Here is a 27,088-nt window from a genome sequence, read left to right as displayed (position 1 = left end):
CCCTCAGATGTCCCCCTTCTCCTTACACAGCCTGCACGCCCACATGTTCCCTTCCTTATGCATCCTGCACCCCTATATGTTGCCCTTCTTCACATACAGCCTGCACCCCCACATATCCCCCTCTTCCTCATACACCTGCACCCAATATCCTCCTTCTCTTTACACACCTGCACCCCAATATTACTCCCTCCTTCTCAGGTACCCTGCACCCCTTAATGTCCACCTAACCATTCCCACATAACCTGTACCCCCATATGTTCCCCTCTTCCTCACAAAACCTGCACCGTGTACCCGCTCCTTCTCACACAGCCTGCAACCCCACATGGTCCCCTACTCCTCACACAGCTTATATTCCCCACGTCCCTCTCCTCCGGACACAGCCTTCACCCCAATAATATGCCCCCCTCCTTCTAACACAACCTGTACCCTCATATGTTTACTTCCTCCTCACAGTCTGCACCCCCACACGTGCTCTTCCTCCTCACACATCCTGCACCCCACATGTCCCCCCACTAATCATAAAGCCTGTACCCCTCAGATGTCTACCTTCCCCCTACTCACAGCCTGTACCCACTCCCAACCCCATATGTCTCCATTACTATGCTGCTTCGCTCCTCCCCCCAGAGTCTGGTCACATGTAGATGACGTCACCCCAGGTCCTTCAGCTCTCTAGTACATATTATCCGTAGTCTGCACTCGGTTGTATTGCACAGGTCAGTGTCCGGAGGTGTGTGGGAAGGGGGAGTGTGCCCAGTTCTACAGTACATGGGCTTTTTCTACCAGACTCTGGTGTATTCTGGGAATTGTAATTTACAGCAATACGTTAGAACGTTCATAATGTGAAAGTAATAAGCCCTGGCATGTCCTGCAGAACAAGCGTGAAGTGCATGCTGGGAGATGTAGTTCTGCAGATTATTACACCGCGGATATTGCGCATTGTTCATTACTGTATTATTGGTGTCGCTGTCCGGTCCTCAGTTCAGACGAAGTTCGGGTAACGTGGAGGCTGCTCTTCTCGCCTAAGAACTGAAAATAGAAAGTAGTGAGTGAAAGAAGCGCAAAGTATGAAAAAAGTTGTAGAACTTGTGGCTCTTCCCTCAGCAGGATGAGCAGCAGTCACATGCTGCGCTGTTTTCTATTGTAAAGCAATGTAACTAAATGTCTGATGTGCAACAGATTGGTCAATGTGGACAGAGCCTTATATCCTGTACATTTGCCATACTGAACATTGTCTATGTTAGATTCAAACTTGTTTTCAGATCTGTAATCTTCCTAGACTACAACGATAATAACAGAAGTCTAGAAGATGCGTTCATGTGTCAGTTTGTGAGTTATTCCCTATCCACTGGATGGGGTATAACCAGCTTATTTGTAGATAATGACATCCAATTTTCGGGATCCCCTCATATACTGAGTGTGGGGCCCCCAATTCATTCTCTGAATTGCTGAGGTGTTCTGTTATTGTGATGGGTGGGTGTCCCAGTAGACCCTCCCTGATCAGTTTGTAATCCCCTATTCTTGGTACAACCCCTTTAATGGCTTCTGTTATTGTTCGTTTGCACCTCTTCCGTTTCCATGATTTCACACAGAAAACATAACTGTCCAATTTTCTGCTCTACCTAACAGAAGTGGTACAAACAGACACTAACGAAAGCCAATAACAGCATGAGAGGAGGCTCCGTGCTTATTTACTGGTGCAATGTTGAGAGGCTTCTGTACAGATTGATGTAGCTGTCCCCCCTGCCTCATCTGTGTCTAGTCATTTCACATTCACAGATTACTTATGTGGTACGAATAGGATGGCATTACCTGGCTGAACATCAGCACTGATAATCGTTCAGATCTGCCTCCCTTTGATCCTAAACAATCTGTGTGTATAGTCATCATCGTCATATGAAAATCCAGCTTGAAATCAAGATTTATGAGGGCAGATTAAAGGAAATCTACCATTTAAAAAAAGTAAAAAAATAAACAACCTCTGCATATACTCGCCTGCACTTCGCTTCATCTTGATTCCTGCTTTTGTCTTCTCTAAGCTTGACACACCACCTAGAAAACTTATCGTATATATTCGGGTATAGAAAACCTCAAACTCAGCTTATTCTCAAGTCAAGAAAAAAAATGGCGTCCCCAGCCGCTCTTCTCTTCTTCCGCCGGCAGCGGCCAAGCAGCGATGACATCAGCCGCCGCTGAGATCATAGAGTGCGCTGGCCAGGTCTTGTGCACGGACCCCTCACTAACCTGGAGCGAGCTGAAGCAAGAGGAGGACCTTCCCAGGATGTCGGAATGGTGAGTACTGAGTTTATTTTTTTTTTTTTTTTTGCTGGGCAAACTGGGAGCTGGCTAGTTATGTACTAAGGGGGCTTGCTATATACTGCAGGTGAATGGCTGGCTATATACTACAGGGGACATGCTGGCTATATACTGGGAGGCTGTGACCAAAGCATTTCCCACTCTCGGCTTATGCTCAAGTCAACAGGTTTTTCCATTTTTTAGTGGTAAAATTAGGTTCCCCGTCTTATACACGGGTTGGGCTTATACTCGAATATATACAGTATAATAAGCAGCATGGATCACGCCCCAGTCTGCTAATAATGCACGCCTCCTCGAGCCATCACCTCCCTCTCCGACATGGTAGAGGGATGCATCTATCATGCAGGAGGCTGGGAGCATAGGCGAGGGAGGTGTGCGGGCGTGCGTGCGTACATAGCAGCCCAGAACGCCAGACTCCAGCTGCCCTATGCTGCTTTTTATAACTCTTTTCTAGGTGCCAGCGTGTCAGGCTTGGAGCAAGATGAAGAGGATCATAGGCGAGTATATGTAAATCTTTTTTTTGACATTGGTGATTTCTCACTGAAGCCAATTTGGCTTAGGACACATACAACAGGAAAAAAAAATTTTCAACAGGAAAAAATTTGCATGCCGCACCAGGTGTAGATAAAACCATCGAAAACTTTTTATTCCAAAAATTTGTTTAAAATAACACGGAAGATATACACGGAAAAAAAAAGGATGTTTGATGGTGAGTGTAAATGCTGACAAATGGCCTACGCGTTTCGGGCGTACACGACACCCTTACTCATGGCTAGTTTCTAAGCAAATGGAGCATGTGTATATATAGTCTCTTACACCTGCCGGCTCATCGTGCTAATGATATGCACGTGATAGAAAAAGTGAAATGCAAGCTTAAAAACATGACATAAAACCTCACCTACAATTGGAAACAAAATATCTCCAAGTTACTTTGGCACTAGAATCAGACACAAACGGACATGGCTACATCACAAAGGTTTACGGAAAAAAAAGGGGGAAACCACCCGAATGGATGTTTGTTTTTTCTGTCCCAAATTAAGCACTTTTTGAGGGAGCGTACACACGTGGCAGTAACACATGCGTTTTCAAACACATCAGAACAGCTGAGAAGAGGAGGTTTGCCTGGTTACATAGCTGTTAACATTACGTTTACAAAATGAAGTGTTAACACTGTTAACAGTTATGTAACCAGGCAAATCTCCTCTTCTCAGGTGTTTTAATTGAAAACGCATTTGTTACTACCACATGTGAACGCACTTTGAAGTTCATTTAGAAAAAAGTATTTTCCCTCTTTCAGGATTGTGTGGTGATGAAGTGTTACATCCAGAGCACAGATGGCAAACCTGGTCCTATCGAGCTCCCAGATGGAGTAGGTGTCATCCTTGGAAGAGGTCCTCAGACCGGCATAATAGATAGAAAGTGTTCTAAGCAGCAAGGTTTGTTATCTCTGTTTTCTCTTATCCTAATGTAGTAAATGCATATAGAAGTTATGGAGATGTCACTAAAGTTCTTGTCCAGGATTATGATAAAGGGGGGGCTGCAATTTATCCAAAACAGTGCCATTCTTGTCTATAGGCTTTTTGTTGTATTTAAGTTTTTACATCCAGAACATCCCCATCTCCTACACAATCCCCTCATACACCTTAAATAACATCATATGGTAAAACACATGAGTGCGTAGCACTGTTTTTTCTTTACTATGCACCTATATGTTTAAGGTGGGATTGAATAAAAAAATGTACATTGTCATGATGAAAACCCTTTGTGTATTACAGTGGAGCTTGTGGCCAATGTGGAGAGGAAAGTTGTACGTGTCTCACAGGTAAGGAATATTTGATCTTTGTGCTTCACATGATCAGTAGGTAATATTCTTGTAGGTGTGTACAGGAAGAATGTTTGCTTCACATAAAACTTTATGCTAGTATACTATATCCTTACTCTAAGGACCAATTTACACGCCTGTCGGGACAAGGTCTGCAAATTTGCGACCAGATATAGGTGAGCACAACCAGCCTGCTCAATCTTTGGTGAAAGAACGGCTGTGTGTCTCTATTTTCTATGGAGAGAGGAGGGGTGAGTGGCGCTCTCCCTCCTCGTCTCCAGTGCGCCGTTTGTGAGAATGTAGCACAGTATAGGTAGGTATGGCCACAGCTATACCAAACTTTAATAAATCACTATTTAAAGAAAAGCTCCCAGCTTGTAATATAAAGCAGTGTGACGTACATTCTGCTTGTGGCCCTATCATCCTTCATATATTCATATAATTCCTTTGTATGGTCCGATTTAAAAATATTGATAATGAGGCAGAGGGGCTCTGGGTGGCCTCACCAGAGATCCTCTTGGTTCTCCTAATTATTTACACCCCAAGCAAGCTCATCTCCTTTCTCCTCTGTGCCGGCCAGTGATCTCACCCAGCTCTCAGCAATTCCCGCTCAAGCACAGTCATCTCTTCACTAGGCAGCCGGTGGCTCCTCAGTGGGGCTTTGCAATGAAGGAATGATTGTGCGTGCATGGAATTGCTGCAAGCTGGCTGACGTCACTGACTCTTTGAATAATGTAAGTCTAGAAGATGTACCCCAGCATATTATTGGACAGTTATCAGTATTGTAATGTGCTTTCTTTTAGCTTGGCCCAAACCCTACATCTGTTGGCGAGGTAAAGCTGAAGCATGGGGAGAGCACGTTGATGAAAGACAATCAGACTCTGTATTTGGTAAATTCCTTATATCCGTACACTATCGTGTTCAATACTGAAAGCCCAAGAAATACTGAGAAACCCAAGGCCACATTACGTATGAACAAAAAGCCAGTAGCTGCAGCCGCCTCTCCAAAGAAGACCCTTAAAGACTTTTTTAGCACATCAGAAAGTAACAAGAGGAGCCAACGGGAGGAAGATGGGAAATCGGAGCCAAGTAGTAAAAGAACTAAGTTTCAGGAGTCTGCTTCAAAGCCAGTAGAAAGCGATGAGGATTCGGAGGAGGAAGAAATTTCCCGTAAACTGAGAGAGTTGCAGGAGACAGCAGCCAAAGCAAACCAAACGAGCCGCAACGCATCCGCTGACTCTTCAGTCACTACAGGAGGTAGAGCCTGCAGCAAAGATACCTGGGAGGAACATGGAAAGCTTCTAGTGTTCAACAAGAAAGGTGTGCAGCCATCTTCCAAGGTATAGCATTCATTTCCTTCAGTTCCTTCTCTTTTTTCCTTCAATTTCCTTATAGCACTGGTATGTCCCATATAATAATGACCCACATACATCAGTTTAACCCCTTAACACCAAAGCCACCTTCGTGACATGGCCCATTTTTTCAAATCTGCCCTGTGTCATCTATGCTAGTAGTGTAGATTTGTACTGTGTTAGCCATGGAGAGCAGAAGAAGAGTGAAGAAAGCAGGCGATACCTTTTTGAGGCTAACTGAGTATATTTGATGGTGAGCTTTCGAAAATACAAGTTCTCTTCGTCAGACATGATGTTATGCATGAAACAGAAAATTCACAGCATGTTATACACACTAGGCAGTGATCATCAAAGGATATTACAAAAACTTTAAAACAACTGATTGATAAAAACAAGGACATCTTATTTTATGACAGGACAGCAATAAAAACATTAAAAACCTGTGAGGCGGGACACATGAGCCCTGCCTCTTATCTGCTTGTGGCCTCCAGGTCAGAGATAGGAGGTCAGGAAGCTGGCATGAATGTTAAGACCACTTTGTAAGGTGTTTAATCTCCTCATTAATTTATACTCCCATTCTTTCCTTTTCCTATAATTACTTTTTTAATGGGACATTTTAAGACACAGAAGGAAAGGAAATAATGGGAGTATAAATTAATGAGGAGATTCAACACCTTACAAAGTGGTCTTAACATTCATGCCAGCTTCATGACCTCCTATCTCTGACCTGGAGGCCACAAGCAGATAAGAGCCAGGGCTCATGTGTCCCGCCTCACAGGTTTTTAATGTTTTTATTTTCGTCCTGTCATAAAAAATGGTGTCCATGTTTTTATCAATCAGTTGTTTTAAAGTTTTTGTAATATCCTTTGATGATCACTGCCTAGTGTGTATAACATGCTGTGAATTTTCTGTTTCATGCATAACATCATGTCTGACGAAGAGAACTGGTATTCTAGAAAGCTCACCATCAAATATACTCAGTTAGCCTCAAAAAGGTATCGCCTGATTTCTTCACTCTTCTTCTGTGTCACTATGAGTGGTTATAACTTTGGCTTTGACATATCCAAGTGATTTTGAAATTGTTTTCTCGTGACACTTTGCACTTTGTGTTAGTTGAAAAATTATGGTGGCATCTTTTACATTTATTTATGATAAAATCAGATATTTGGTGAAAATTTGGAAAAATTCAAAATGTTCCACTTATTCCACACATAGTCATAACGGCAAAGAAACTTAATGAATAGCATTCACCGAATGTCTACTTTATGTGGACATGGGTTTTTATGCATCCTCTCATTTTTGTAGGATGTTATGAGGCTTTGAATTTTAGGTGCAATTTTTTCACATTTTCATAAAAAACGCAAAATCCTGCTTTTGAGGTACCTGCTCAGGTTTCAAGTACCTTTAGAGAGGTCTAAATAAAAGTGAAACCCCATAAATTACCCCATTATAGAAACTACACCCCTCAACGTAAAACAACTTTTATGAAGTTTGTTTTAGAGGGTTTAAAACAAAATCTGATGCAATTTTTTGAAATCAAAATATTTTTGGCTAAATGAATGTGTTTTTCATAAAATGTACAAATTCTCAGTGGATAAAATACCAAAATGTTTTACAAAGTTTGATACCCAATCTCTCATATATAACAATCCCCCATATGTGGTGGTAACCTGCTGTATGGGCACACGCCAGGGCATCGAAGGGAAGCTGCGCCATTCAGAGCATTGTCACTTTTTATTGGCTATACAATCTTTATTTTTTTGGCAATTTGAACACATAAGGGCTTATTTTTTGCGACATGAGATGCACTTTACAAATACTTCATTTTAGTGGACCTGTAGCTTATTGATGAGATTTTATTAACCCTTGAATGTATGGAGGAAAATCGTCAATTTTGGTTTCCTTTCTTTTTGTATGTTTTGGGGGTCGTACACCCTACACTAAAAATACTATATTATCTTTATTCAATAGATCACTTACATATTTTTACAATTTTACTGGAAAAAAACTAATATAATGAAAATCTCATTTGTTTTCGTATCGGCATATTTTCGTAGAAATGACTTTAATATTTTTTGGTTGACAAAGCTGATTTAGGGCTGATTTTTTTACTTGTTAAGTCCAATAATAGGGTCCAATAATGTTTCTGAGTTATTTTACAGATTGAGGCACTCAATAAACCCACTCAATCTTTAGTAAGGCCACTTGTAGTGCTGGTTGTTTCGCTCAATTTTGCATCTACAGGCTCTGTATATACAGCCAATGCCGATTGGATAATTTTGCTTTTGTGCTGTGAACCTGTTGTTGTATTGTCTTCATTGTAGGTTGCCGGGTTTGACATTGATGGAACAATAATAACTACAAAGTCTGGGAAGGTCTTCCCAACCAGTGCAGATGATTGGAGGTAAGTGGTATATACCCTTCATCTATAGTTAATCGCTTGCTTGCCCCATAATGAGTTACATCTGTCTATATACCTTATTCCAACTCCTGTTACTTTTTTCACCCTCGATCCTCCTCAAGGAGCAGCTTTCATTCTATGTTATTTTGTGATACCTTTTGAATGACCCCTTGTATTGGCATCTTTATCCTGTGGAAGTGACGTTAGGGGAAACTCCTGGCTACAAATGACTTTCCCTGGCCAAATAAGGCCCATCTTCCGTCTTCAGTTACTTGTATCAGCTATTGTGAGAAAACCAGGAGTGGTCAAACTTACAGAGCTTTTATCCATTTTACCAAAGTATAGTCGCTGGAAAGACTTGCACCCGTTCTTTGTGTTCCATTTTTGGTTTTGGTTGATAATTACTGAAGACCTAGAGATGTGAGCAGGGCCTAAGCTGTCATTCACATGAATTGCCCTCTCCATATGGAGCTACGCAGCCATATTGCAAATCCGGGCAGGAATAGGACCTACCCTACCACCTGCAGTGCAGCCGCCTGGCTCAGACATCTCTATGGCAGCCATGAGATAGCTGACGTTTTTGCAGCTGGATGACAGCCACCATTAGCAGATCTGTGCATGGAGCATTAGGACATGTAATGACCATTATTTCTACAGTCAACACTCATCCCCATTTAGTTCCATTGCATCCACAGCCCCATGCATGAGCCGACTGCCCTATTATTATTGCCATTGTTGTATTGGCAGTGCTCATGCGCAAATGACAAATGGGACTGTTGTTTGCAGCCTGAGAACTGCACATGTTTCTCTGCAGGAAGCCTTAGGGATTTTTTAGGAGCAAAACTTGAATTGACAAATCGTTTTCATATAATTGCTGCAGAAAAAGAAAATGTAAAGTAGCTATGTACATTTATATGCAGATATATTTGTTTTATTACAGAATTTAAAGGGGTTCTCCAGTCACTATATGTACTTTTTCATTTTAAACTGACCAGTTGTTACATTTATTATAGTCACACACCCTTACCTCACCACCATGGGCTGTATGCTTTGTTTTCCTTCACTTTTTCGCTTCACAGCTCACTGCTGCAGCTGCGTCACTCCAAGATGGCTGCCCCCACTCTGCCAAAAGACTACATTTCCCACAACCCCTCTTGTCAGCATATCTTCTTCATACAGATAAAAGGTGCAGGCACATCCCCACAGCAGGGAACAAGGAGCTGACTGCACATGCCCGACTGGAGAGCAGAGAAAGTATACAGGTCATTTCTATGCAAACTGTAAGCTGGCAGGGCACAGGAATGACTTTGATTTCATAGAAAAAGATCTAATGACATTGAATTAGTGAAGTGATAATTGGATATAGTGAGGGCAATCTTTGTCACTGGAGAACCCCTTTAATAATTCAGGTTGCGTTATCTTTTACACTTCATAATAATCATTGTCATAAAAATTTTGATTCTGTTCATCAAACATTTGTTTCTTTATAACTTGTAGAATTTTATATCCGGAAGTTCCCAAAAAATTGAAAGCACTCTTGGCAGATGGATATAAGGTGAGTTAAGCAGGTTATTCAGTTAACATTTCTAATGTATGATTTCACGGATTGTAGCAGGACCGGACAACCATCTTATCTGTTTGGGAGCCTCCTCACTGATGGCAAATAATTGGGGTGAAAAGTGTTGGCCATTTTGGGTTTCAATACGCCCAATCCTCTTGTCCTAGAATAGCTCGATTTACCCCAGAGCTGTCTGAGAGCATCTTTCTCAGAATAGAATATGTTGTGTGTGTGTGGTGATTTGTTGGGCTTGTGTTTGACAGATGGCTACCTAATGTGTTTGGCTAGCTTTAAAATTAGATAACGATATATAGCATTACCGTACCAGATTTATGTTAGTATAACAAGCAAGGGCTTATTTAATGGAGTTGACCAAAGATAGTATACTAATGTTAATAACAACAAAAAATGACAATTTGCTGTTGTTTGCAAATAAACAACTGATTGTTTTGTATCATCATTCTATTTTGTGGGTTTATTTATTTCATTGTCCTCTTTAGGTGGTCTTTTTCACAAATCAGATGGGAATTAGCCGTGGAAAGCTTAGGCCTGAAGTTTTCAAAGCCAAAGCAGAAGCCATTTTGGATCATTTGGGAATACCTGTACAGGTTTGTTTGGTCTATCCTCTTTAAACATTACCCCAGTGATCAGCTTTGAAAAGGTCCTACAAATTTCCATTTAAATGAAACAGGAAGAACACTAAGCATATGTGAATCAATGTGCACATACCTTGTAATGGGCAGAGAACAACTGGAGGGATGCAAGACTAGAGAGTAGGTGAAGAGATGCTGCTCGCACAGGCTTTCCTGGAATCTATGATGGATGCAGGATTCACAGACTTTCTCTATGATTGCTCCAGTGGGATCCAGGCTTTTTCCATGAATGGGGGAATGCTTCTCAAGTCTTTGCAGAATTAAATGGAAAAAGGAGGCCTAGCCATGAGTACTCATTATATCTCCTGTGTTCCTTTTAGATAAGATATAATATAACACCAAGCATACATTTTCTAGTTCATTATTAAAGATGGAACCTTAGCTAACCATGTCTTTCAATATAATTGCTTGGTAAGACCTATTGTATTTCATTGCAGATATTTGTGGCAACTGGTATGGGCATCTACCGTAAACCTGTCACTGGGATGTGGGATTACCTGTGTGAAAAGGTGAGGTGGGTCCACAGTCTGGGTTAAAAAATGTTTCATTAAAGCCCAACAGCAGTTTTGACCATGCAAGACTGCAGACAGTCCCTGGAGGGCTGTGTAACAGTATATTTGTGTGGGTTGTTATTTAAACCAGAAGACTGCTACTGCGCTTACTCGGAGCTACTGGCAGCACACAGTGGTTACACATCTCTCCAGGGCCTGCTCCAAAATGAATTACAAAAAATTACTCTTTCTTAATGACTGATAATCTATATAGCACCCCTTTTAATAATTTAATTATTTTGAGTGACCCACCATTTAATGATAGTATAGTGCCTCTCCTCCTGAATTATTTAAAATACCTATAGTGCCTCTTAAAAAGATGGTCAGGTCCTGGAGACTGGCCCTCATTGCACAACCTACCATCCAAACACCTGATCATACTAGTGGATCTCACTTCTAGTTATCGCTAATAACGACTGGCACTATAACTTTAGGGAGAAAGAATAGAAGCGTTGATTGCAAATTCCACTAAAGGAAACCTACCATTATTGCTGCTCTAACCAGTAATCAACCGTGTCAGCCAATCAGATGCTAACTTAAGGAAACCTACCATCACGGATCTGCCTATTAAGGTACATACAGTGGCAGGTTGGATTCAAGCACTTTTTAGGGCTCATCCTTCAGTCTTCGCTAACTTTTTAAATCTTTTATGACTCTAACATGCAAATTTCTGACAGAGGCTACTGTGGCGTGGAGTAGCCGGAGCTGAAGCTACACGGCTACTCCACGCCCCAGTAGCCTATTTCGATCCTCCTACTTTGACATCCTCAGTGTGCAGCTACAAGTGTGCATGCACACTAGCTCCGTCTTTGGAGCCGAGTACATGGAGCCGCCAGCTCTGAAAAAATCTTCTATGCAGAACGCGGATGAGTGTGCAGTTACAAGAGCTCCACACTGTCATCGTAGGAGGATTGGTCGTAAAAAGGGCTTGGATGCTATTCATTAGATCAACCTGCCATTGGATCTACCTTAATAGGTAGATCTGTGATGGTAGGTTTCCTTAAGTTAGCATCTGATTGGCTGACAGGGTTGATTACTGGTTAGAGCAGCAACTCTACTGGGCATTGTGGGTAGACTGGTAGACCAGGAAGCCATTTGAAAAGCAATTATTATCAGGAGGATTAAGACGATTTTAACCAGTCCAATTCCATGTGACGGTTATGTGTGTAATATACAGGTTCCCATTGTAAAGTTTGATGCATATTTTTTGCTTTTTCTAGGCTAATGATGGTATTACAGTGAATAAGGATGAGTGTATTTATGTGGGAGGTAAGGAACAGTACTGTGCTATATAATACCCTAAAAACTTCTAAGAAGCAGGGCCCAGGAGTGTGTACTTCCTACTAAGAAATGTTTTTGGGTCCTGGGCCCACTATCCTGCTGCCCCGAGCCATGCGCCTTTAAAGGGGTATTCTGACCATGTATGCCATAACTACCCTGAGATTTATTGTGGATTACTGCAAAACAAGACAAGCAGATAGATAATTCATGGTCCAATTAGACATTTGTGTAAGTCAGAATTCTTTCATTATTTGCAGCAAAAAACAAATCCATATTGATCAAGGGTTTTAGACTTGTACGACAAAAGGGGACGGCTTCCAGAAGGGGACATGGCTTCATGCAGACAACTTTGTACGCCAAAAATGATGCTATGTCCCACAATTTTGCCAACTTATAGGAGATCCAAGTTACTATTAATGATAAATCTAGTGTGTTTGATTTGAGTTAACATAACTCAAGACAATAAGATAAAACTCAGGCTACGCGTTTTTGGGAATATATTTCCTTATTCATGGCTTCCGTAACTTATTCATTCATTCATTCATGAATAAGGACATTTTAGAATTTTAGACAATTTTATCAATAAACTTTGCTTTTTTAAGAAGAGCACCTAAGTTCTCCTAGAGCACTCACTCCTACCCACCAACTGCCTGTCCTACTACACTTTGAGCGTGATGGGGTGGAAAATCCCCAAAACTGGTGAGGAAGTGGAGCTTTTTATGTATTTACTGGTGAAAAACTCAAAATAAATCCCCCCCCCCCTTTGACTTGGTGACCATCTTCTTTAAATGAGGTTATACCATAGGGCATTGGAACACATTTTAACACATTGCACACCATCCAGTTATTCTTGCTTTAAGCAGTATATGGCTTGTGAGCAGTTATTGGTACAGGACAGGTATAGAGGCTTCAGGTGGCCAGATAGACCATGGTAGAAAGGATCATTTGATCAACCATAAAGCACAAACAGCTTCTTCTTTTTACACACCCCATATATCTGATCAAACCATTTCCAGATCTTAGCAGAAGGAAATTTTATGTTACAGTGTGAATTACGTTCCTGCCATTGACAATCGTTTACTGTCACTATTGATTGCACAATGGGTGAGGACATATCACTTAACTAATTGTTACATACAATTATTATATTCAGGATGGATCACACAAAGTGCCCCTCCTATCAGTCTATGATGACCAACTCCATTAACGGATATCCAAAACCAAAAGCACATAGAGTATTCAGGTCCAACAAATCAATTTTTCATTGAGATAATTTCAATAAAAGACACATCACAAACATTATATAAAAAAACAAGTCAAGAATAGAACTCCAAATAACTATATTGCCATGAGACCAAGGATACATCCAGGAGCAAACTTCTAAATATATAAGTGCACAGGGCATGTAAACTTATTGAGTGGGTATCACTTGGGGTAACTCTATCATTATATCATAAAGATAGAGAAAAAGGAACAGTGTCCATATTATAGTTGCTCCCAGTGTCCAAAAAATCTGCTTCTTGCACCTACCCATTCAAAGCTCCTAGGTCCCAGTCATGGTGAATTTCCCCATATGAGGACATATCGTTGAGAGGGGCTTCTCCTCCTCTTTTTTTCCCTCCACTCAATGTTTGGACATCAGAAACTGCATGTACACCCTTAGGGATCCAGCGTCGGAGTTTAAGAATTGGAGAGCTTGTTGATGAATTAATGGAGACTTTCTCGCAGTTCTCTCCGAACACTGTGAGTGCTGTAGCTTCTTAGTGTCTGACATATACACCCATTCTGAGCTCTACCCACATCTGAACTATTGTTGAAATTTTAATGACTTTATATTTGCATAGATGCTGCTGGTAGACCTGCAAACTGGGCTCCAGATCGCAAGAAGAAAGATTTTTCCAGTAGTGATCGCTTGGTATGTAGTCTAAAGTCATTCATAGATGGAACTGTTCCAACCTTAAAAATTAGAAGGTTGTACCAATGAAAAGCCTTAGGCATACAATCATTTTATAGGGGTCTACCAGCAGTTTTGACAATACAAAGCTCCAGGCAGTGCTGGGCAGTAGCCCTGGAGATCTGTGTAAGCAAACCTGTGTGTATTATTAGTAGAAGCAGGACTATAAAATTGGATCCTGGATTGTTCTTGGACTTAAAGGAGAGGGGGCACTTCTATTTTGAGGTATCACTGAACTGCTGCGCTACCATTCCCACCTGCTTTGAGGAAGGGCAGTAGCAGACTTCTCGTTAGATATAACAGCAGGAGAGGCAGAGGGGCTGGGAAGCAGTTTAATGAAGACATTTCACACCGGAGTCCACCAAGTCCTACTGCTACTTACTACACACACAGTTCTCCAGTGCTGCTACCTTAGGGTACAATAAGACGACCGGAATCTGGCTGCGGCAAGATCACGACCAGAATAGAAGCCGATCCAAGTTGGGTGGCCATTCATCTGCCTTTGGATTGAGGAGGGGTGAGGAGCGTTATGATCTTCTCCCGACCAGGCGAGAACACAGCTGCCTGCATCTAAACTAACACTGTCTGCGACTTTGGATCAGTTTCGTCAAAACTGCAGATATACAGGTGGTTCCCTACTTAAGAACACCCGAATTACAGACGACCCCTAGTTACACGGACCTCTGGAAGTTGGTAATTTACTGTACTTTAGTCCCAGGCAACAATAAACAGCTATAACTGTTACTAAGTATGTCTGTAGTTAAGCTTTATTGTTAATCCTGGTTCTTATGACAACCCAACATTTTTTTAAATCCAATTATCACAGAAACAGAAAAAAAATTGGTTGGGGTTACAATTATAAAATATACAGTTCCGACTTACATACAAATTCAACTTAAGAACAAACCTACAGACCCTATTTTGTAGGTAACCCGGGGACTGCCTGTACTTCCAAAGGGCGATTTGTTTTTTTTGTTTTTTTTTCTTCTTGCTATTGTGCTTTGAATCTGTAAGGTTTTAAAATGCCCAGGATGAATTTTCATTAGTTCTGCATCTTGATCACAAAAATTCTATTCTGTTAAAGGACATCTTACCATGCATGCTTGCAAACTTAGGGGTTAATTGGGAGTCATCCTGGCACTTTCCAGCACATCTGCTACCCCACAATATCCACTTTATAACGTCACTCTGCTATATAAACACGCATGCGCTGAGCACCTTCGGCTCATTTCCATAAAGTTATAAAGTCAATATTTCAGATTAGCAGACGTGCCTGGATGAATCCCAATTAACCTCTTAGATAACGGGCATGTATTTGGTGACAGCCTACTACCCCTAAATGTGGTGGTAGGTGGACTTGTGATCCCTTGTTTTTACGCTCACTGGGGGTCTCAGCACTTGACCCCCCACCATCAGATCCATCCTCAGCCTTTATCCCACTAAACTACCAGGGAATGAAATGTAGATTTGGGAAATTACTCTTTTTATGTGACGTCTGACCTGTTTACCTATAAATAATCTCCTCATGTGATGTCATGTGAAAATTAGCAGAGAAGAGTCATATTTTAAAGGCTGCAGGGAGATTGTCACTTTAAACCCACTATGGATCTATAGGACCGATAATCATTTTGATGTCATATGTCAAATATCTCATCTGTGGTTCTGGGAGTTGCAGAACTTGAGATATTGCCATTTAAAGATGTATGTGGAAACTTAAGCTGCAGATCCTTTTATGCCAATTTACTGGCATCAGATGATGGTGAATTTTTTTTTTTTTTTGTAAAAAGTTTTCATTTATCAAAATCTATAAAAACATTGTAATACCTATTTAAATTTTGTATCTTAAAGATTGTACTGACATTCGGCATTTTTTGCCCAATTCCCAGTACATGGCATTGAATATTAAATAGTGACACCAGGAAGTACAATTTGTTACACAGAAAACAAATTCACCACTGTACAAAAAGTTATGGTGAGTGAAACATAGAAACGTAAAATGGAAAAAAGGTCATCAACAGCAAGGGGTTAATGAGCTAAATCTGGTAACAGTGTCCCTTTTAAGACAGGACTGTGATGTAATTTTCTGATTGTATCTGATGGAGTTCACAACTTGTAATTTTTCCCTCTAGTTTGCTCTCAACATTGGTATAAAGTTCTACACTCCAGAAGAGTATTTCCTTGGCTGGAAGAAGGCACAATTTCAACTACCTACCTTTGATCCTGTGAGTGTGAACAAGATATAGAAATAAATTATTTTTACATAATCCTGTTTTCTTATGTTGGTGCACCAGATGAAATCATGTGAGTTATAAACTGCAGTGGGTCCTACACATCTGGCATCATAACATATAATATACAATATTCCATGAATTATTTACCTAGTTTGTTGACCTACTAAAAAGCGGAAGCTCTGCTGGTATGATGTATAGGTGTCATTTATGTTTATATAGTGAGGAGGCCATTATGGGTAAGTCTATAAGGGGATAAGACAGAAAAACATTATGTATTTTTATAGGTATTCAAACGTAACAAAAACTATATCAATCTGATATCTCCATGCGCTTAATAGCCTAAAGAATAAAGGAGAACAAAAAAAAAGTCTGTAAGAAAAATTTTTTTCCAGCCTCCTAGTACATTGCATAGAATATTATATACTGATATTAGAAGGGACAAATTGATCCGCAGATAAAAGGATTCTGCAATACAGGAAACAGCCACTATGAAAGGTATGGCGTTCTGCCTAGAAAAAATTTAAACATTGAAGAGGCTTCAAAACACAAAACAAAACACTTCTCTACTTTCCAATGTAGAGCCTTGACTTGTTTATTATTTTTTTCTTGTGAAAAACCTATAGTTGGCTATATTGTAAGGGGGCTGGCACTGGCTATATCCTAAGGGGGCTGGCACTGGCTATATCCTAAGGGGGCTGGCACTGGCTATATCCTAAGGGGGCTGGCACTGGCTATATCCTAAGGGGGCTGGCACTGGCTATATCCTAAGGGGGCTGGCACTGGCTATATCCTAAGGGGGCTGGCACTGGCTATATCCTAAGGGGGCTGGCACTGGCTATATCCTAAGGGGGCTGGCACTGGCTATATCCTAAGGGGGCTGGCACTGGCTATATCCTAAGGGGGCTGGCACTGGCTATATCCTAAGGGGGCTGGCACTGGCTATATCCTAAGGGGGCTGGCACTGGCTATATCCTAAGGGGGCTGGCACTGGCTATATCCTAAGGGGGCTGGCACTGGCTATATCCTAAGGGGGCTGGCACTGGCTATATCCTAAGGGGGCTGGCACTGGCTATATTCTAAGGGGGCTGGCACTGGCTATATCCTAAGGGGGCTGGCACTGGCTATATCCTAAGGGGGCTGGCACTGGCTATATCCTAAGGGGGCTGGCACTGGCTATATCCTAAGGGGGCTGGCACTGGCTATATCCTAAGGGGGCTGGCACTGGCTATATCCTAAGGGGGCTGGCACTGGCTATATCCTAAGGGGGCTGGCACTGGCTATCTCCTAAGGGGGCTGGCACTGGCTATCTCCTAAGGGGGCTGGCACTGGCTATCTCCTAAGGGGGCTGGCACTGGCTATATCCTAAGGGGGCTGGCACTGGCTATATCCTAAGGGGGCTGGCACTGGCTATCTCCTAAGGGGGCTGGCACTGGCTATATACTAGGGGGGTTGCGGGCTATATACTAGGAGGCGGGGGGTTGCGGGCTATATACTAGGAGGCGGGGGGTTGCGGGCTATATACTAGGAGGCGGGGGGTTGCGGGCTATATACTAGGAGGCGGGGGGTTGCGGGCTATATACTAGGAGGCGGGGGGTTGCGGGCTATATACTAGGAGGCGGGGGGTTGCGGGCTATATACTAGGAGGCGGGGGGTTGCGGGCTATATACTAGGAGGCGGGGGGTTGCGGGCTATATACTAGGAGGCGGGGGGTTGCGGGCTATATACTAGGAGGCGGGGGGTTGCGGGCTATATACTAGGAGGCGGGGGGTTGCGGGCTATATACTAGGAGGCGGGGGGTTGCGGGCTATATACTAGGAGGCGGGGGGTTGCGGGCTATATACTAGGAGGCGGGGGGTTGCGGGCTATATACTAGGAGGCGGGGGGTTGCGGGCTATATACTAGGAGGCGGGGGGTTGCGGGCTATATACTAGGAGGCGGGGGGTTGCGGGCTATATACTAGGAGGCGGGGGGTTGCGGGCTATATACTAGGAGGCGGGGGGTTGCGGGCTATATACTAGGAGGCGGGGGGTTGCGGGCTATATACTAGGAGGCGGGGGGTTGCGGGCTATATACTAGGAGGCGGGGGGTTGCGGGCTATATACTAGGAGGCGGGGGGTTGCGGGCTATATACTAGGAGGCGGGGGGTTGCGGGCTATATACTAGGAGGCGGGGGGTTGCGGGCTATATACTAGGAGGCGGGGGGTTGCGGGCTATATACTAGGAGGCGGGGGGTTGCGGGCTATATACTAGGAGGCGGGGGGTTGCGGGCTATATACTAGGAGGCGGGGGGTTGCGGGCTATATACTAGGAGGCGGGGGGTTGCGGGCTATATACTAGGAGGCGGGGGGTTGCGGGCTATATACTAGGAGGCGGGGGGTTGCGGGCTATATACTAGGAGGCGGGGGGTTGCGGGCTATATACTAGGAGGCGGGGGGTTGCGGGCTATATACTAGGAGGCGGGGGGTTGCGGGCTATATACTAGGAGGCGGGGGGTTGCGGGCTATATACTAGGAGGCGGGGGGTTGCGGGCTATATACTAGGAGGCGGGGGGTTGCGGGCTATATACTAGGAGGCGGGGGGTTGCGGGCTATATACTAGGAGGCGGGGGGTTGCGGGCTATATACTAGGAGGCGGGGGGTTGCGGGCTATATACTAGGAGGCGGGGGGTTGCGGGCTATATACTAGGAGGCGGGGGGTTGCGGGCTATATACTAGGAGGCGGGGGGTTGCGGGCTATATACTAGGAGGCGGGGGGTTGCGGGCTATATACTAGGGGGCGGGGGGCTGCGGGCTATATACTAGGGGGCGGGGGGCTGCGGGCTATATACTAGGGGGCGGGGGGCTGCGGGCTATATACTAGGGGGCGGGGGGCTGCTGGCTATATACTAGGGGGCGGGGGGCTGCTGGCTGTATACTAGGGGGCGGGGGGCTGCTGGCTGTATACTAGGGGGCGGGGGGCTGCTGGCTGTATACTAGGGGGCGGGGGGCTGCTGGCTGTATACTAGGGGGCGGGGGGCTGCTGGCTGTATACTAGGGGGCGGGGGGCTGCTGGCTTTATACTAGGGGGCGGGGGGCTGCTGGCTTTATACTAGGGGGCGGGGGGCTGCTGGCTATATACTAGGGGGCGGGGGGCTGCTGGCTATATACTAGGGGGCGGGGGGCTGCTGGCTATATACTAGGGGGCGGGGGGCTGCTGGCTATATACTAGGGGGCGGGGGGCTGCTGGCTATATACTAGGGGGCGGGGGGCTGCTTGCTATATATTGGGTATAGACTGTGACTAATGCATTTCCCACCCAAGGCTTATACTCATGTCAATAGTAGGTACCCTGGCTTCTACTCTGGTTGGCTTATATTAGAGTATATACGGTATTTAAAATTTTGCTCCCCATAAAAATGCTGTTGACATACCCTGTAATGAGGAATTAAAATCCTACTGGCCCTTAATCAGTCTGTTGATTTTCTTCGCTCAGAGCAGACAGAAGATGGCCTCTGGTCACATGTCCACATCACATGACCTGCATCTGACATCTATCTTGGTGATGACTTTAGATATTTTAGAGAGGCCATAAAATTTTGTGTATCATAAAATCAAACTATTTAACCATTTTGTGATCAATGACATTGAGTTTTGTTATATACATTTATTTATAGCATCATAGTATTATTTATAGCATCATAGTATTATTTATAGCATCATGGGTTTTTATATCAGATGTTCATATTCCCGGAATACCTCTTTAAGGAATAATTTGCTACCTCACTTTTTGTAATGTAAATAGAAGTCTTACTCTTGTTCTCTCTTGTTCTATACTTGTTGATCATCTCCTGTTTTACCAACAGAGGGCTCTTGATCCCAATGGTCCACTGTACGAGCCATTATCTTCCTCCCTGGTGTCATCTTCTCAGGAAGTAGTAGTAACAGTCGGCTTTCCTGCAGGTATGTCAGTTTTGTTGTCATGTGTAGAACGGTTTTATTGATCTGATTCTTGGTAATATGTACAGGTAGCCATTTCTAACAAACAACTCAGAAGCCCCCACCCCCATGGAGAGTCAGAGGTACCATTCCCATAAATCAGGAGGGTTGGTGGTTTGTATTAAAATGTAATGTATATAATATAGTTTGGTAGTAGAGAGGGCGTTACTCCGTAACTAATGTTGTGGATGTGATGAGGTCATATAATATCAGAGGCCAGGCTTCTGCAGAATAGACATGTGATGTAATTCCATTTTTAAAAATGGAGACACGTTCTGGGCTCGGTGCCAGCTATGAGGTGTAGTATAAGCAAATTATATATCATAAAATATTGACAGATGTAATTGAGATGGTAATTATGAAATTCCCCCTGGTGGCTCGGTCATTCTGAGATATGTGATTTATGCACTTTGTATATATTGCACTGGACTGCCGGCTGTGGAGAACATTGTGTACATGAATACAGCTGTATACCAGACAATTGGCTTTGGAGGACAAGTTTAGCTATTAGAAGTCCTATGCTCTGCTCCTTTCACAATGCAACCAGTGTAGATCTAGGTGACTAGTGAAAGCAGTGTCCAGAACCAGTACACAACAGAAAATAAGCCTTCAGATTGGCCCAGTTAAAATGAATTGGGGGACATTAAGTTTTGATATTTCCAAAATTCTGCACTGATTAAATTCCTTGGGAACGCTACTGTTTTCTACAGTTTAGTGTTATCATAAAGTTACAGAAAGTTGTTGTTTTTGCACTGTGTGAGGGGTCAGAGTCACAACCACCCTTATAGCTTAGAGGTCAGGGTCACAGCAGCCATTAAAATGTATTATAATTTCCCCTTACAACTGTAAATGGCTAACACCTATGCCAGGTTCTAACTAGCATAGATTTCAGGTCAGTTAGGGACGGATCAAAAGTAAAATGTGGTATATGTTGCCTAATAAATTCAATCCATGGAGAAGGCCTTCTTACTAAGACAGAGGTGTGAAACATCTGACACATGGGGGGACATTGATCTGGGCTTATACAAAAGTATACTGGTATACAAGCCCTGAAAAATGTGCCAGGAATTGCCATTATTTCACTATTTACGCCCTGTGTGGAGCGGTATAAAGAAGGGGGGCATGCCTAGCGGCAGAGTGCATCGGTGAGGGGCATACAGGTCTGAATGGGCGCAGGTTAAAGCACAGTTCTACCCAATTGTACGACAACACAGTCACCCTCTGGATATATCAGGAGGCCAGGGTCAACATTATATGCTTAGAAGGGAGACTAATGGCCCCATGATTATTAGGATAAGTAGCAGTCCCAGAGGTCAGTTCCCATAATTATATAGAGTGATGGGATTTACTTGTGACCAAATTATAAGCTGGTAGTATTTCACTTATTACTAATAACCAGTGATATACCTCAATGGTAAGGACAAGGGTGATGAATCCCATTTCTTTTTCTGCCTAGCGGGAAAATCTTCTTTTATAAAGGAACATTTGGTGTCAAAAGGATATGTATATGCAAACAGGGTGAGTAGATCATAACGGTGAGTGGATTAAGTGTTTGTAGTATACACGGTGGTCTGTATCCTGATATGGATTTTTTTTTATATAGGACACACTTGGAACATGGCAGAAGTGTGTTGCAGCCTGTGAGGAAGCTCTGAGAAATGGCAAAAGTATTGTAGTTGATAACACCAACCCTGACAAAGAATCTCGCAGCCGGTTAGTGTGTGATTATATCAAATTACAACTTTTATAGTAAATACTTTTATTTAACTTAATTAGCAATATAAATAGCATATAATCTTTTGTCGGAACTGTGCGGAATACAAGGATATCTGGATGTAAGGCCTCATGTGCACAGATTATTATTATTATTATTATCATTATTATTATTATTATTATTGTTGTGTGCGGAGGCCATGAACAAACTGGGGCCAGCTCAAGGCCCCCCATATAGGCACACTGTGACCGAACCGGACAACTGCAGCTGCAAAGATGGAGCATTTCCTACTTTGAGGCAGATTTGTTGCGCACCTGCGCTGTTTCTTATTTAGACGAGGGGTGAGGCTCCGTTTGCTACATCAGGGTTACAACCCAGGTGAAGCACACGGCCAACTGCATAAGGCCTTACCTTTACATTTGTTAATAAAGCAAGTCTCCTGTTCTTTCTGACCTCCAGTCATATGTGTACTCCATAATACTTCAGGTACATCAGTTGTGCACAGAAGGCAGGAGTTCCGATTCGTTGTTTTCTCTTTTCGGCACCTGTTGAAGTTGCCAAGCACAACAATCGGGTAGGTGTATATAGTCCAACAGATATAGCCCATCAATGGTTTACGGCTCTAAATAACAATTCTATGCTTGTTCACAGTTTCGGGAGATGACCAGTAAAGGACACGTTTCTGTAAATGACATGGTTATCAATAGCTACAAGTAAGTTGACGCTTACTGGGTACAATGTCGTTGTTAGAAATGTCATATTATTTGAAATAAGCTGTGCTGAAATATCCCATTTATTCATGGATAAAGCAGACCTATAATTACCACTATATCTTTATAGTATTTTTTAAGGGAAACTTTAAACAACTAGTCTCTCTATCAAAGTAACAATCATTTAAGAAAAGTTTTTGTAAATGAATAAAGTAAATGAGAAACTTTGGGATATACTGTTTATTACTAGTGGGAAATGCCTTGTTCTCCTCTTATATGTCCTCTCCTGACTCCTAAACTGCTCAACTGTCTTCAGTGATACTGCACTTCATATGTCTAGGCTGGAGCAGAACACAGACATGTGCTGTGTCAGAAACCAGTTTTTATCAGATTTCTAGCATTTTATAGTAATAAACTAATATTCCAGCAGAATACTTACCTATATCTACTCCAAGAGATCTGTGTGTTTGAGCCTCCCTCTGCTTCTCACTGAAGGGAGATCTGAGCAGTGATCAGAGCAGTTTAGAAGATTAGAGAGGACTAGTAACAGAGGTATTTTAACATAGTAAAGAGATTTCACAAGGTTTCATTATTTACAAAGATATTAGAAAGGGAAAATATTCAATTCAATGTCCCGACTCTTTATTTAAGAGAATCTGTCATGCAAATTAACCCATCCAAAATAAAGATTTCAATAAAAAAACTATGATTTTTGTAACATTGCAGCGAAGGAAAGGAACCATTTAGGGATACAAGCAATGGTTTTTAATCCGTTTGTAAACTTCACAAACTTGTCATTCACACTAAGTGAGCCCTGAATATTCAATTTTACTTGCATTGTCCTGCCTCCTTGTTCCTGATTGACAGTTCTAAGTGCTGTGATATTCTGCTGTATGAAACATTGAGAGAAACCTATGTTACATCATTTACATCATCATGGGCACGTAAAGTCATGTGGACAAGATATCGTCATCTAGGGTCCTGTTACATTTGCAATGTCTACCTCATTTATGTATCTGATCACATGAAATCACAGTTTGAAGGCTGCTGTGATTTCGCGTGATCAGATATGTACATAGGGTAGACATTGCAAATGCAGTAGGACCTTAGATGATGTCACCCAGGTCACATAACATGATGAGAAGAGGCATGGAACATGGGGCTGAGTAGATGAGAGGTGCCCACTAGGTAGGACAGCTCCCCTCCAATGCCAGGGAATATAAGATAAAAATTGATTTTATGGGGATGCCAGGGAAGCTATTTTTAGCTAAAAGAAGGGTATTAGTTAGTTACTAGTGCTCTCTGGGAACCTGTCATTTGCTGTATTTGTGAAAATGTGACAGGTTCCCGTTAAGCCTTGGAGCATTAGGTATAATCCCTGGGCCAGGGAACATAAGACACTGGGGAGGCAAGACTAGCAAGTGAGACCCAGAGCACCTACTAGGAACTAGATGACTCTGAGTGGATTTTTTTTTTTATCATTAATGAAAATATAGTTGACAGCCACACACAGTAACTCTAGACTCACTGTACCAGACACTGCTAGGGTAAAATCTTCTACAGGGTTTTTTGATCTAAAAATTGGTGTCAAAAATCCTATTTAATAAATGTTTTCAATAACCAGAATAATGCATTCTAAATGTTCAGTATAAAAAAAGATAACTACTGACTTCTCATTATTTTACATATTTTCTTTTTCCTGTACAGAAGTAAATATGTGGCTCCAACTCTGAGTGAAGGTTTCAGTGAAATTCTTAAAATCAATTTTGTACCAAATTTCAAGGATCCAGATCTAAAAGCTCTATACCAGCAATTCTCAGAAGGCTGAAGTGCATCTTCTATAGTGAAAAAGGAATATAGACACCACCCAAGCGAAAGAGGCAAAAGCATTTTAGTTTGCATATTGCACTGGACAAAGACATTCCAAACATGCTCCTTTATTGGTGACCTCAGAGTGAATGAATAGGTTACACCACTAGGTGGTGCTGCTGATTTGAAGCATTTCATCTGTTTTTTACTTGTCAAAGCACATTGTTCTTATTGTTTAATAAATCCTGTTATCCGGACTAGAAAGAAACACAATCATTAGAAATGTGGAAGTGATTATATCCATTACCGGGACTGACCCTCCATTACAGGAGTTAGTGCAGACTGAATGACACCTTACGTCTTGACATTGCACTCGTGCCAATGATGTCATTTCTTGGCTCGCTCGCAAGCCGTTGAGATCGTTCAAATATGTCCCCTAAATGCAGGCACTTAATAAACACTGGAACATGTTCTCTTCTAGTACCTTGGCTCCTCTGCTAGTTTAATTAAAAACAAAATTCTTTACAGATTTATAATGGAACACACTAATAATCTGTTAGATTCTGGCTCTAGAAGTGGGGTTATGCATCCCCTGCTTTCACCCCCAATGTCCATAGCTGCCAAAATCATTACGTGCATGAGATATCCTGACATTTTATACATGTTGTATTCAGGATATTGTCACATATTCTGGAAATATGCAGAGGGACCACAGATTTTCACAATTTTCTGGGGCACTTTGCACATAAATACATATGCAAACTGTTTGCACATGTATTTATGAACTGTTTGTGCCAGTTTTGTGTCACAGCTGCACTGTGTCCACTGCAACACAAAACTGAATGCCTAAAGGGGAGTTCTGGTGCAAGTCACACTGGCTGCCACATTTATGCATGGTGTGGCAGAATTATGGCAGATTCATTCAATAATATGGCACACTCTGCACATTAGTGAGGTGTATGTCTCACTGTTTATCATTGCCTCACGAATGATAAATCTGGGCCATTGCCTCCAGCAATTGGCGTTATGGCACAGTCTTCCACAAATCAAGAATGACAAATGCAATGCTCTGCTTTTCTCCTTTTGTGCTGCCGTGCCTGTGTCAGTCCTTACTATCCCTCCGGCATTTTATTGAAAAAAACAGAGCCAAAGGAGCTACAGCTCATAAGAATGCTACAGCTCATAAGAATGCTACAGCTCATGGATCTCCCAGAAGAAACTACATCTATACTATACACCATTGCTTATTTTAACCACATGGGATTTTGTATTATAAATGCAATTTGAGATTTGAAAATAAAAATCTGATAAGAACATAAGGCCCCTTCTACATTTGGGAATGTGATGTGATGAACTCGCATCACACTCGCAACGCGTGCTGCCCGGATCGCACGGCCCAAACGCTGCAAACCAGAACTGAACTCAACTTGTCAGTTCAGTTCCGGTTTGCAGCGTTCGGGCCATGCGATCCGGGCAGCATGCGTTGCGAGTGTGATGCGAGTTTATCGCATCATACTCGCGAGTGTAGAAGGGGCCTAAGAGATGTACAATAAAATTTCTGCATTTGTTTAAAACCTGTATCTAATACACATTTTATTACGTGGTTAAGGCGAATACCTTTTTCTAGTTACTTCATCTATGTCATCATTAATACCCATAATTCTTTCTCTCTATATGTTGAGAAATTGTTTTGTTCTAGCCCATGAAGCCTCTGCATTGTTCCAGGCTGCCTGGAAGACATGGGAAAGGAAGGGGAAGAACCCTCTAGGTGACCTGGTAGAGAAAGTAGACTCCATGATAGTTGTATCTATCAGACAGCTACAGCAGGAGAATTCTGGAGCTCAAACAGCTTACCATACAAGCCCTGCACAAGGTGACTACAGATCAGGAATCATTAGTACAGGCAATGTTTCATGTTGACTGGAAGAAAACTTGCGGTATTAAACCATAAAAAAAAGTTAGAAAAAAGTAAATGGATATTGTAGAGGACAGTTCCCAACTTTGGACTCTATTAGCCAGCTAAGAAACCAATTACAAATCTCATACAAAATGTTTAAACCTGACATCCACCACACTACCCCTCCCCCCCCCCAATCCCACAAACAGTACCTTCTTCTGTAATATGTAAGTCTCCTGGAGGTATTTTTAGCATATTACTAGGTTACAGCATAAATGAAAAATCATCTTTTATTCTTTTGTATGTTGCAGTCAGGAAACCCTGCCTCCTGTAGACAGTTTGCTCTGCCCACTACATGCATCTGGTGTCCAATCCTTCCTTCTCTAGTGGGAAAATGATGGCAGAAGTAGGAGACAGGGCTAGAATGCCAGATCCATGGAATGGGCAGAGAAAACTGACTGCAGGAGGCGGGGTTCCCTGACTGCAGGAAGCGGGGTTGCCTCACTGCTGACTGCCTAGTACAAAAGAATAAAATATGCTGAAACCTTGAAATATGCTAAAATAAACATCCAGGGAACACATACTACGGAAGAAGGTACTGTTTGTGGACTTCGCAGGGTTAGTGTGGTGACAGGTTCCCTATCAACAGTTTCAACAGTTGCGTACCCCCAAGGAAATCATCAAAGGGGCAGGGGTATGCATAATAAAGGTGTACCTGTACTGTCATTGCCTGGTTTCAGCTTTGTGACCAGGAATTTGGCTCTTCAGCACTGCAGACTGGGCCAGAAGTGGCAGGGTTGACGTCATTGTGACAATAGTTCGTCCTTTGACCGATAACCACCAGTTTTGTGGAACTAAAGACCACAGA

The 27,088-nt window shown here is 42.5% G+C and overlaps 1 protein-coding gene across 6 annotated transcripts; it reads left to right on the top strand.

Moving 5' to 3' along the window:
- Nucleotides 1-602: 602 nt before the first annotated feature.
- Nucleotides 603-25,666, top strand: PNKP (polynucleotide kinase 3'-phosphatase). 6 transcript variants are annotated; one of them, XM_072110238.1, is made up of 17 exons: nucleotides 603-713; nucleotides 3,611-3,749; nucleotides 4,089-4,135; nucleotides 4,939-5,475; nucleotides 7,812-7,891; nucleotides 9,386-9,443; nucleotides 9,947-10,054; nucleotides 10,537-10,608; nucleotides 11,871-11,919; nucleotides 13,776-13,846; nucleotides 16,015-16,107; nucleotides 19,958-20,054; nucleotides 21,547-21,608; nucleotides 21,694-21,803; nucleotides 22,291-22,378; nucleotides 22,456-22,517; nucleotides 24,222-25,665. In XM_072110238.1, the coding sequence occupies exons 2-17, from the start codon at nucleotides 3,623-3,625 to the stop codon at nucleotides 24,340-24,342; spliced, it is 1,782 nt and encodes a 593-aa protein (XP_071966339.1). In that variant the 5' UTR covers nucleotides 603-713; nucleotides 3,611-3,622; the 3' UTR covers nucleotides 24,343-25,665. The 6 variants fall into 6 exon arrangements, with proteins under 6 accessions (XP_071966339.1, XP_071966341.1, XP_071966340.1 ...); XM_072110240.1 differs by having other exon boundaries at nucleotides 706-727; XM_072110239.1 differs by lacking the exon at nucleotides 603-713 and adding an exon at nucleotides 744-1,042.
- Nucleotides 25,667-27,088: the final 1,422 nt, after the last annotated feature.

Source organism: Engystomops pustulosus, chromosome 6 (genome assembly GCF_040894005.1).
Source record: "Engystomops pustulosus chromosome 6, aEngPut4.maternal, whole genome shotgun sequence".
Taxonomy (NCBI): Eukaryota; Metazoa; Chordata; class Amphibia; order Anura; family Leptodactylidae; genus Engystomops; species Engystomops pustulosus.
Note: the sequence above shows the minus strand (reverse complement) of the source record. Positions and strands in the feature narration are given on the sequence as shown.

What these genes read in the sequence shown, in the direction of transcription:
- PNKP (XM_072110237.1), top strand. An exon ending in TGAGTGTATTTATGTGGGAG is followed by an intron (nt 11,920 to 13,775) that starts GTAAGGAACAGT and finishes ATATTTGCATAG; the next exon opens with ATGCTGCTGGTAGACCTGCA. An exon ending in GACAAAGAATCTCGCAGCCG is followed by an intron (nt 21,804 to 22,290) that starts GTTAGTGTGTGA and finishes ATAATACTTCAG; the next exon opens with GTACATCAGTTGTGCACAGA.